Source organism: Chelonia mydas, chromosome 2 (genome assembly GCF_015237465.2).
Source record: "Chelonia mydas isolate rCheMyd1 chromosome 2, rCheMyd1.pri.v2, whole genome shotgun sequence".
In the NCBI taxonomy this organism is placed as follows: domain Eukaryota; kingdom Metazoa; phylum Chordata; order Testudines; family Cheloniidae; genus Chelonia; species Chelonia mydas.
This window is the reverse complement of record NC_057850.1, coordinates 240,809,116-240,821,621: the sequence shown is the minus strand read 5'-3', so window position 1 is coordinate 240,821,621 and position 12,506 is coordinate 240,809,116. Positions and strand designations below refer to the sequence as shown.

The window sequence follows — 12,506 nt, the reverse complement described above, 5'->3', positions numbered from 1 at the left end:
GAATACGAACCTCAGTACAGACTATTAAAATCCAGGGCACAAACCCCAGATTGGTTGTGAAATCTGTACTTAGAACCAATTATCAAATTTAAACTCTTGAGGCACTATAACAGCCTTAACATAGAGTCATAGACAGTCCCCTTGGTACTCGGGTCTGTCTTACCAATAAGGTGAGCTTACCTTTCTGACAGATGATCCCATCTACGAAGAATCACAGCAATATTCAGATTTTTCTCCCAGTCCCAAAGGACCAGTCACTTTCCCCAGGTCACTTGCACCTTACATCTCAGATCAAAGACCATACTATATAAAGATGTATTAAATAGGAAAAGGAAACAAGGGAGTTATTTACGAGGTTAAAACAGGTAAACATATATACATGAGTTACAATCTTAAGTTTCAAAAGGTAATAGAAGCGTCTACAATCAGCAAGCTCCTTATGTCCTTTAGAGCTAACCCAGACTAAGCAGCTGAGGGTCTCTTGCTTATCCCAAGAAACACTTCCCCTCCCGCTCCCTCTCCCCAAGTCCAAACAGCATAGAGGTATCTTGTTCCTTTTGTTCGGGGTTTTTTAATCCCCCTCCTGCCAAGTGCTCTGAGCTGCAAATTGAGTTGATGTGAGGAATCAACTTGCATAGTTCATCTTCATGGGCAGGGTGGGAGAGAGCAGAACAACAAATGTCTCTTGTCCTCTTTAACATCCCACAATAGTCTGTCTGAAACTGATGGACCTTTCCTGTTGGAAAGGATTTAACACCTTCTGTTGAAGAGCAGCCCTTCGCACTAATTAATGTCTCTCCCACGTCTGGTGATTTACACAGTCACAGATGCTCACAATACAACCACTCAACTATTAGCTTACAGTATGGAATACAGATGTTATAAGTGAGATGAATGCATGCAGCAATTCACAAGCATTCAATAAAGTCTAAACACGTTCTTATAGTTCTAATACCTATACTAAGCCAGACTGATTCCAGTTACATATTTGACAGTGTTCAATTGAGACATAGGGACTTTCGCACAAGCTAGTACTAGGTCGACCAGCCTCACGGATGCTCACATAGAGCAGTGACAGGGAACCTAGAATGTCAGTGTAGGTTTTGTTAATATTCAGTATTTGCTTATTTTGAATCATTGTCCTTTTTTAGGTAGCAGTTGAATTACAAAAAGTGGATTTGGCTGGTTCACAAAGTGATTTAGGTAAGTACTGTACATGAGAGGAACAATTAATAAAGCAATCCGTTTTTGAGTGGAAGGGAGAAAGAGGTCATTGGGAGGGCAGTGCAGTCAGTGAGGGAACACTCCGGGAATTTGTAGGAAGATGAGAGTGCAACTGCCATTTTGCATTTATGGAGTATCTAGATCTGAATTTGGGTCTATATATTGTGTTTTGGGAGCTTTCTCATCACTGCTATCGGAATAGCCATCCCCTTACTGCTCTGCCAGCTCTTCCCTTCAGGGGCACCTCATTTTTTACACCTTTCACAAGCTCTCTGGCAGTTCTTCCTTCATCATCACTGGAATAGATACCCTTATCAATACACCCATGCTGTCTTTAGCTTTAGTCAAAGTTGTAACTTCCCTTCCAAAGCAGCCCCCATTTGCATCCTTATAACTGTCTCAAAAACTCTCCTTTTGGGCTGTAACTTACCATATTTGGTTTCAGACCAAAGATCACATTTTCCTCCCAGAATTGAATGAGATACATTCAGCCATTTTCAGGTTATCTGAAAATACACTTTCTTCACTTCGAACAAATTAGGACTTATGTTTGTCGATCGCTTTAAAAAGGCTGAATTTTTAAAACTGCATCATTCAAATGTCTCTTGTACTCAGTAAGGACTAATCATCAAACTAATCAACCTGTTTAAAAACACCACATTTAAAAATAAATCTATAACCTTTATAATAATAAAACTGTGCTTCTGCACATCTGCAGTAAAAACGTGGATGAAATTTTTAGTTTCTTAAGCTCCTGTAGCACTGCAGATCCGCGTAATTTGCTGAATCTGGATATTTTGTGTATCTGTAGATATGTGCAGTTTAAAAGCTATGGAGTTTTGTCAGACACAGTTGTGCTAGTTCAGCACGCTGGCCCCAGCATTTATTTTCTCTCTTCAGAATGTTCCTTTACAATAAGAAAAATTCAGTTGCCGGTGCAGTTCTCTTTTTGAATTAATACAGCATGGTAGCAGTGTTCTTGGTAATATTATTACACGTTATCTTTACTGTGTACGGTGTATTTTATTACCGGGGGTCCCAATGATATCAATGTGTCATTTCTATCATTAGTCTTTGTATAGTAATGTTATGATGTGATAGTGCATATTATCAAAGAGAGAAAACCTGTAGAACTAATACAGATGGTAATTCAGTTGAAGTTCTAGAGGTTATAATTTTAGAATTAAAATGTCCATTTCTCCCTTTTCCCTTCTTCCTCCCACTTCCAACAATAATTACAACTTTTTAGGATTTGAATTCTATAGCCAATAATTTTTCTAAACAACACATTTTAGCTTGTCTCATCTTTAAGGACAGTGTTTTAACTGTGAATTTCCCTGTGTTTATTAATTGAGATCTTAATTCTATTTTAACATAGTTATTTTTATACGTTCTATTTAATTAAACAATGATATGTGACTCTTGATATTTTATTGACATTTGAGTCCCTGGTTTAAAGAATAATTATTTATCATTTCAGGTTTGATTCCTGGGGGGAAAGTAAAGTTAGTACATAGCTCTACTGTTCAGTTGAATAGCAGGTAAGAAAACACTATTTATCCATTAAATTGTGTATTTATAATTCATTGAGATAAATCTCCCCTAGAACTGGGCACATTATTGTTATCTAATATATATTGATCAGGATTTTCAATAGTTCATTACTGTTGAAAATATACACTTTTGCCAGAGATGTCCATTAACGTGCAAATTTGGGAGACCTTCCAGTTTAAAATTTTTACATTCTGCCTCTTCCTGTGCATAGACAGATGAATGTGGCCCAGTGTTTCAAACAAATATTTAACACTCAGAACCAACAACATCTTCTAGTCATTGTTGTAGTCACAGGATGCAGTATATACTTGCATTGATTTGGGAGAACAGGTCCTGGTTATTTATATTATCTTTTTCATTTGCATTTCCCCAGCCTTTTCCCAAAAGATATCCTATGCCTGAGGACACCTCAAACACTGAATATTAAGTTTCTCCCTTCTAATCCTAATCATTTCATTGTCGGAACAGACATTGTGAGTAACGTTCTAAATTTCATTGCATTGTTCTCATCTCTCCTATTACTGTAATTATAAAAGCTGTCTGTTTTCTTTGGAATTATATGGGCACTACATATGTAAATATTTACTGTTGGATATTATTAAAAATAGTTTTATTCTAATTAGTACTGATCTTTAAGTGCAGCAGCTCGCTGTAAATTGCTGTACATAGGTTTTTATTTAATATAAATGCTGATGATACAGATGATTTGTTTTTGTTTTGTTTATTTTATTAACAGGGTGTGGTAAGTCATGGTGCAAGACATGATTTAAGAGTACCTCCAAAGCTGTTCAAACCCCAGCAGGGTGGACCAAGATCAATAAGAGCTAATGCAGTTGATTTCTCCCCTTTTGGAAAGCCAATATTTTTGGTATGGAAGTCTTTTTCCTAACATTAGTTTAATTTCAAATTATTTGGGGTGGGAGATTTCTAAGAGTTCTAACTCAACACATGTAATAACACTCAATTTACATTCCCAATTCAGAGCCCTCTTGAGAGGTGGCAAACAAGTATTGTATATTAGTGATTGAACTCATCATATGCTGAGAGATGAAGCAGCTGGCTTGCAGAAACAGACTGACAATCCCAGTACAGCTGATTATCCTTAGAATGTATTGCCCACTCTCATTACAACGAGGACCATTTTTAGCTTGTAGTTGTATCATGAACTAGGTAACCCGTAACTCTTATCTTATCCCATACCTCAGTCTGGGTTGTTTTCCTTTTGTAGATAGCATGGACACACGCACAAAAATTATCTGTCTCTCTTGTGCAAGCTTACTGAACACTAGTTGAAAATGATTACAATAGGATTTAATTTCTATTTATCCAGATACTTAGTTATGTTTGAAATATTCTATGATAATGTCATATCTGCCCCAATTTACATCACTTCAGTGGGATTGCACAGATTGTAAATCAGGCTGATGTTTGGCCAGCAAACATACACATTCTGTACTGCCTCTACCCAGAACCAGAACTGACGTTCTTACTCTGTGGGATCTTCCACCTTTGTCTGGGATAAATTTGGTCAGATTCAGACTGTATTATCCAAATCTATAAATATAGAGTAATTTTGGATGAAAGCAAATGCAAAATGAAGCCTGCTTTAATTTTAGCCCATTCAGCTCATTGTGGTACTGGAAGTACTATGTGATCTTTAGCCTGTAACTTGTTGGATGGACCTGTGGCTAGTAAAAGCACATATAGGAGTGGGGAGAAAAAGGGGTTGGACCTTTATTGGGAGATATTAATATTACTTCCATAAAAAAGCAGTTAATCCTTTTTTTTTTAGAAACCATTTCATGGACAATTACCATTCCATACCTAATCTTCCTTGTTTGGCAAAGGTTATTGTGGCCGTTGTGGCAAAGCAGCTGGAGTCATTTGACTTCCTTCACACCGTTCAGACCAACATTAGGCTTGTATGTGGTCTGAGGACTATGCTGGACGCACTGGTCCATCTCATAAGAGTGGACAAGGATGGACGTGCTGATTCTTTTTGATTTGTCAGTAACTTTAAATATACTGACCTGAGGTTCTCATGGACACTAGCAAGAACAGAGTTTTATTTTATGATACCTGTTTCTCCCTGTTGGCGAGAACCCACAGTGAGAATCATCTGCTCTAAGGGCTTTATCCTCCAGAATACTGCACATTTCTATTCTGTCTCCCCTCTTCTACAATGTGTATGTGAGGAAATGAGGAAGATAGTAGATGGCTTGGGAGAATCAGACCTTATAAACCCAATTCATGCACACCTTCAGTAATGAGACAGATATCTCTCTCATCACTTCCTTCAGATACTTTGTTCTATCCATCAGCGTTACCATTGTCTTGTCTAGAATAAGCTTTAGCCAATTTGCTATAATCCAGACAACTAAGAAAGCGAAGGCATCAAATTACTCATGTTTAATGAAAGCAACAGAGCTGAATGTCACCCATGTATTTATGGTAAGACAGTCATAGAAGTCAATGGCCAAGCTCCTATTGACTTCAATGGTGCAGGATCAAGGCCTTAGTGAGATGTACAATCTGGGGGTCCATTTGAATCCTTGACTACTCCTGTGGCTTAGTAGAAGTAGCCAGGAGAGTTATTTTGTCTGTATCTCTCTAGGAGGTTGCAGATTTTCCTATTGATGTAGATTTCATCCCAGTTTGTCTTTGTGACCTCCAGATTGAGTTATTGCAGTATGCTTTGTATGGGGTTACCACTGAAACTTGAAACCATACCAAAAATTAAAAATTGGGAATTCCTGATATCCACACACTGAAGTATAATAGTGACGCATAAATCAGATAACTGTGCTTTTATTAAAAAAGGAGTACTTGTGGCACCTTACAGACTAACAAATTTATTTGAGAATAAGCTTTCGTGAGCTACAGCTCACTTCATCGGATGCATGCAGTGGAAAATACAGTGGGGAGATTTTATATACACAGAGAACATGAAACAATGGGTGTTCGCCGACTGGTTTTTGAATGTTATAATTCTTGACGTCTGATTTGTGTCCATTTATTCTTTTACGTAGAGACTGTCCGGTTTGGCCAATGTACCTGGCAGAGGGGCATTGCTGGCATATGATGGCATATAACACATTGGTAGATATATATATTGTGATATATGCCATCATGTGCCAGCAATGCCCCTCTGCCAGGTACATTGGCCAAACCAGACTGTCTCTACGTAAAAGAATAAATGGACACAAATCAGACGTCAAGAATTATAACATTCAAAAACCAGTCGGAGAACACTTCAACCACTCTAGTCACTCGATTACAGACCTAAAAGTCGCAATTCTTCAACCAAAAAAACTTCAAGAACAGACTCCAACGAGAGACTGCTGAATTGGAATTAATTTGCAAACTGGACACCGTTACATTAGGCTTGAATAAAGACTGGGAGTGGATGTGTCATTACACAAAGTGAAACCATTTCCCCTTGTTTATTTCTCCCCCGCCACTGTTCCTCACATGTTCTTGTCAACTGCTGGAAATGGCCCACCTTGATTTATCACTACAAAAGTTTTTTTTTCTCTCCTGCTGATAATAGCTCACCTTACCTGATCACTCTCATTACAGTGTGTATGGTAACACCCATTGTTTCATGTTCTCTGTGTATATAAAATCTCCCCACTGTATTTTCCACTGTGTGCATCCGATGAAGTGAGCTGTAGCTCACGTAAACTTATGCTCAAATAAATTTGTTGTCTCTAAGGCGCCACAAGTACTCCTTTTCTTTTTACGGATACAGACTAACACGGCTGCTACACTGAAACCTGTGCTTTTATTGTAAAGACCAAAGCCAAATACAGTATAGTTAAATAACATAACTGATCTTTTCATCAATAGGTTTGTAACTTTAATTTTAATTAGTTTGTTTCTTTCCCAGATAAGATTTTTCTTTGTGTTGCTGTACAGGTTGGCTGTTCAGATGGAAGTATTAGATTGCACCAAATGACTTCAGAGCATCCCCTCATACAGTGGAATGACAGCACAAATGGCCAGCCAGTTATTGCCCTCCAGTGGGCTCTCACAAGACCTGCTGTGTTTTTTGTCCTGGATGCATCATCTTGTGTTTACATTTGGGATCTACTGGAAAACGACTTGTGTCCTGTAGCCAAACAAATCATCCAATCAGATAAGTAAGTAAATTAAATGACTTTTGCTTTTTCTTGCTGTTAGAAGATGGCAACATTGCACTGAATCTGCCTTTTTGTTAGTTTTTTTTTTTTTTTTTTGCTTAACTTTACACCTCCATTAGAGCATGAATTTGTGATTGCTGTCTGCAAGAAACTTGCATTATGCCTGATTTTTATTTACACAAACACTTTTTTTTACCTGTTCTGGCAGTGTAAAGAGGCCTTACAGTGAGTGACTCCTTACAGTGGAGTGACCACTCCAAGGTCCTTTAACACTGTCAGAGAAGAGTAAAATGTTCTTAGTGTAAATCACAACAAAGCACAGTGTCATCTGTGGGAGTTCTGTGCATGGAGCCGCTGCAGCATCAAGCTGTAATAGATGGTCAAATTCTGTTCCCATTTAAGTCAACTGGATTACTCATATTCTTAAAATTAAGCATATGCTTAAATGTTTTGCTGACTCAGGTCCAGAACAGTCAGCACCTTACAGGATCAATCCCCAAGACGATAGGGAAAATATGAAGAGTTGAAGAGAGGGATACTATTAAAATGCATACATATATACATGCTTAAAATATATATAGAAATAAATTATGATTATTTTTCCTGAGTGGGAACAGGAAACTTTTATTTCTCTGTCCTTACTTTTAAATATTTACTTTGTACAGAGTAACCCAGCCTGATAAGAATCTGGCTAGGATCGCTGGCTCATGTAAGATTTTGGGGAAAATCAGTATAAAATAAACATAATTTTTAAAAGCTGCTACAATTATTTTTTAAGTTTTGTACAATAATACCTATTTTACTTGAACTAATGTTTAAAGCATGATTAGACATTTGATCACATGGAGGCTGTGTACCAAGATAAAAATTTCCCCCTCAAATATATGTATGTGAATTATTGCAGCTGATTGGTCATTTTCTTGTTGCTTGTCATAGCATAATATGTTTCTCTATATTTCCATTTCTGGCATTTTACCTGTTTTTTTGGCAGATAATTCAGTTAATTATAATTTCCTATTAGCAAGCTTTTGAAGTGCTCAGTACACATAGGGGATTGATAAACAGGTCACAAGGGTTTCCATTTTCATTCATTTTGTCTCCCTTTAAAAAACACCTCCTCTTTTGCTTTCAGGGTTATGACTATGGTTGTATTGGGTGAACCGGAAAAAACAAATGGTCTGTTGGGGATCGCATTGGCCAAACAATCTGGAATAATAGACATTCAGTATGTAAAGAAGAGGTGGGCATTACCTCAGTCAGAAGAGTCAGAAAAACTACTGTTGCTCTTGCAACAATCCTTATAAAGCAGAGAAATGGTCTTTTTCTGCGTGTACAAATATGGCTGGCTATATTTAGAATTTTTCATTTGATTACTGTAGTTAAAAGATCTATAATTTAAGAGCTTTTGCATTTGTATATATATTGTATATATTTTACAAGAATGTCAATACAGTATTTCAACAGAAGATACAATATTTTTGTTAATTATAAAAATGACACAACAAAGCTTGGTAATATTGTACCTGAAGGAAGATAAATTGTAGATTTAAATGTAAATATATTTTACTGAAAAGTATCTATAAATGTTCACAATTCCAGATTGTGAATATTTATAGATACTTTTCAGTAAAAAAGTGAAATTATATTCCTATAAAATGTGATATGCTGCTTCTCAATATTGCACTTTGAAGCAAACTATATCCTATGTGTAAAGCTAAATGTATGCTTTTCTGTGACATAAAAGGCTGTAACCATGTTCAGGTTACCTTTGGAACTTTCTCAGCGTCTCCACAGCTGTCATTTGTGCATAGATCATATCCTGATTATAAATACTTGTGTAAAGACCAGAAAACCACACAGGGTTACCTTTGTTGAGTGTCCTCTGCATTCTCTCATTCTGGATGGGGTTTGTCCTTAGCAGAAGAAATGAGGCATCCTTCCCTCAAACCCTGTGGAACCCCAATATCTGCTGGGTTTGCAACATTATCCACAAGGAGGCCCTGTGCCTCTGCACTGATTCTGGGCATCCTTCATCTCTGTTCATACTCTCTGCCAACGTGACTTTGTCAGGGACTCCTCAAGTGGCATGGGACCTTTGGATCCCTTGTTATAGATGTCCCAGCATGCATGGGGCTCTGCAGAAGAACTAATTCAGCCGCAGGTTGTATTAACTTGCCTATGGAATGTCTTCTGGGAGATATGGCCCTCCCCCAATCCGTCCCCTCTCATTCCCACCTCCTCCTTATTGGTGGATCCTTACGTCTGCATTGAGCCCTCCAAGAGATCCAGAATGGGGAGACTGCAACCATGGAGACATGGAGATTAAACGAGATAACCCTTGTGGTCCCTTCTGGTCCTTTCATTCTATGTCCATTTACACCAACTTAGAATCCTTTATACATCACTAAGTAGGTCTGAGGGAGTCAGAGTGTAAAATAATCTGATTTAAACTATCTCATCCATCTCTTCTAACTTTGACCCTAAGAATTTGCAAAAATAATTGCTAGTCATTAAATAGGTCCCTTAGCTAAGAGCCTCACATGCATATGCTTAGGACGTGCTGACCTTATGTTTTCTGGTTTTTCCAAACTTTGCAAATAATCTGCTTATTCCATTTACAAAAAATCCAAATGTTCTTTGGACTAATGGAATATTCAAGGTTTTCCATCATAAACTAAATGATATTTACCTGTTTATTACTGCATTTAAATAATTATAAAATAATTACCAAATTCTCTATGTAGAGAGGAGGATAGATTTGTCTTTAATAGCTGTTTTTATTGTCCTATTCTAATTTTGGGCTGGAGTTGCTGAACCTTTGGGGTGAGACTCGCTGTGGAAACCTTGAACGCAAAAGTAATATGTTTGGAAAAGTTATAAGCTACTGAAAAAATGAGGTTCGGATGGAAATTGTACCTCACTGTTGCTCAGAACTAATTGTCCCTACTTTTAAAATAATAGTAACACCTAGTCCTTATATAATGTTTTTCATCAGTAGATCTCAAAGCACTTAACAATATTTAATGTATTATCCTCATAACACCACTGTGAAATAGGGAAGTGCTTTTATCTCCATTTTTACAGATGGAAAACTGAGGCACAAAGAGGCAAAGTGACTTACCGAAGGTCATGCAGGATAGCTGTGGCAGAGCAGAGAATTGAACGCTGGTCTCTCAAGTCCTAGGCGAGTGCCCTAACCACTTATCTTATCTAATAGTAAGAATCCAGTACAGATTTTTAGTGTCTCCTCCTAACAGAGGCTGAAATAGTTTTTAGGTTCTAAATCATTTTTTACAGTTCACAAGAGTAAAAAAAAAAAAAGTGTTTACAATATCTTGTCACTTTAAATGAGTAACTCAAACTGGCCACGGGGTGGTGCCAAACCCTCATCAGTAAAAATGGGTATAAATGATACACAGTGGTATGAGAACAGATTTGTTTCTAGGCATCTAGATTTAATTAAATGTTTCACTTTCCTTGAAAATAGCAGCTGAAACCCAGAAAGACTGAAGAAATGCTGGAGTGCCATACTTATTAGAAAAATCATTGACACTTTGGTTCCCTGGTCAGTCACCTATTCTCACCTGTTCTCATTTCCCACAATGGGGAAATTGGAAACCACGAGGTTTTCTTCTCTCCTGATCCACCCCTGGATTTCTCTCTACCATTTGAAAACAAAAATTCCATTAACAATATACGTGTTTCTGAGAAAAATGACATTAAAATGACATTCCTGATACCTGTGAGTACAAACAGTGGTGAGGATCAAGAAATAGTTTATTTGCACTCTTGTTTGGATAGGGCCTTCTTGTAAACCTAACTGTCATGGTTGAAGCATGCAGCTCCACCTGTGGCACTTCGAAAGTTCTGACATTTTTGGAAGCAATCTTGAGAGTCTGAGAAATCCTGCAAAATCCCAAGTTTCGGCCAAAAATCTGATGTTGGACAGGTACGTCTGTCCTGCTAGATACAGTAGCTCTGAAGATCAGTGACCAAAATCTTTTAACATCACCTTTCTCTAGTTTCAGGAATCAGGACAAAGAACAAATGATAGATGCTCCTTGTGTTGAGGTAGGAAACCATGACTTTCGAGTTGCAAGGCAAAAGAAATCACCTAAAGCCAAATTTTTCTAATATAGGTGCCTAAATTCATATTTAAGTGCCTAAATAGAAACACCCTGAATTTTAGAGGAGCTGAACACTTTAATCCCTCAGTAACTTCTCCTACACCTGAGATCCCCCCTGGCCACTGCAAAACTACCATATTTAAGCTTACTTGTGAAAAAATTGCTGTGGCTCAACAGTATTGCATGATTATTTTTCCCCATGTAGGAACAGAATAATACATGTTAGGAAAACTGGGTATTAAGGTTTGTAGCTACCATCACTGCCAACCATTGTTGTTAACATCAAGCAAGAAAAAAAATGCATCACCACCATATTTCACAAATGTCCTTACTCTGTGGTGTTTAAAACCCTATTATGGTCATATTGCTCCTTATTTCTATTGTGGTAGTGCCCAACCACGACAGCAAGGGTCAGGGGCACAAAGTGCTGTACAAACATGTTGCAGAACGTGATCCCTGCCACAAAGAGTTTACATTCTAAGGCCTTGATCCTGCACCAGTGAAATCACTGGAAGTTTGGCCATTGGCTTCAGCAGGGGCAGCCCTTATTGTAAGATAATAAAAAGTGAATTTGGGAGGCTGAGGGTAATAGTGACAAAATTACGTTGTGATGTATGCCAGTTATGTCACAACTGGATTATTCTGAAAAATAAAACTATCAGCAATCTCCACTGGCCCTCTCCTTAGTCATTATCAGTTGATGACTCCCAGTAAACATAACAGTAGAACGAGGTCTTGAGAAGGGATATGAACAGAAGAGCATGAAGTATCTTAATGGTCTAATTCAGGGAGGGGTGTTCCATGCATAAGAACCTGCCATGCTATAGCAAACCAAAGGTCCATCTAATCCACCATCATGCTTCCAATGATTGTCAAAGGAGTTTTGTCATGGGCATCACTGGAGCCAGGAGCTCACCCAGGATGTTCTAGAGGAAAGCAACAGTGCACCTGGCCATCTGTGCAATGCTGTATCTTGAGGGAAAGACTCCTTACCCCTTTCATTCTTTAATCAGATATTTCATGTCTCTTCTTATTTTTACTTGCGCCTTTAACAGATCTTGTGTACATATGGTCTTTACTCAAAAGCTAAAAATTGCTATTGTGCAACCTTTAAAACAGCCCAAGATGTATATTATTATATGTATGTTATTAATTTCACACTTGGGGAATTTTGTATCTTATTTTATGTACGATTAATATCCTCTGTGATTAAAATAAATAAATTGCTTCATCTTTACTTAGTAGAAAACTATCATTTAAAAATGGTATCAAAGTCTGAACGCTATTCATCCATGTAAAACTTGCATAAAATATTACATTCTACTTTCAAACTAGCAACTCCCAGCCAGCATATATGAAAATAAAAATATGCTAAATTGCCACAGATAGAGACAGAATTTACATTTTTGGACAGGGCCTCTGCTTTTATTTTTCTCGCTGAGAACACACTTAAAAGGCT

General features: G+C 37.6%; 1 protein-coding gene across 11 annotated transcripts in view; it reads left to right on the top strand.

Moving 5' to 3' along the window:
- DYNC2I1 (dynein 2 intermediate chain 1) overlaps window positions 1–12,284 on the top strand; it is a 48,845-nt gene extending 36,561 nt beyond the window's left edge. For 10 of the 11 annotated variants that reach the window (XM_037891058.2, XM_037891060.2, XM_037891062.2 and 7 more), the window contains 6 exons: window positions 1,152–1,203; window positions 2,705–2,765; window positions 3,152–3,251; window positions 3,515–3,646; window positions 6,697–6,920; window positions 8,053–12,284. In XM_037891058.2, the coding sequence (XP_037746986.1) occupies window positions 1,152–1,203; window positions 2,705–2,765; window positions 3,152–3,251; window positions 3,515–3,646; window positions 6,697–6,920; window positions 8,053–8,224 (741 nt within the window). In that variant the 3' untranslated portion in view covers window positions 8,225–12,284. The remainder of the gene's footprint in view (window positions 1–1,151; window positions 1,204–2,704; window positions 2,766–3,151; window positions 3,252–3,514; window positions 3,647–6,696; window positions 6,921–8,052) is intronic. The other variant, XM_037891059.2, reaches the window with a different exon arrangement.
- The last annotated feature ends 222 nt before the right edge of the window (window positions 12,285–12,506 follow it).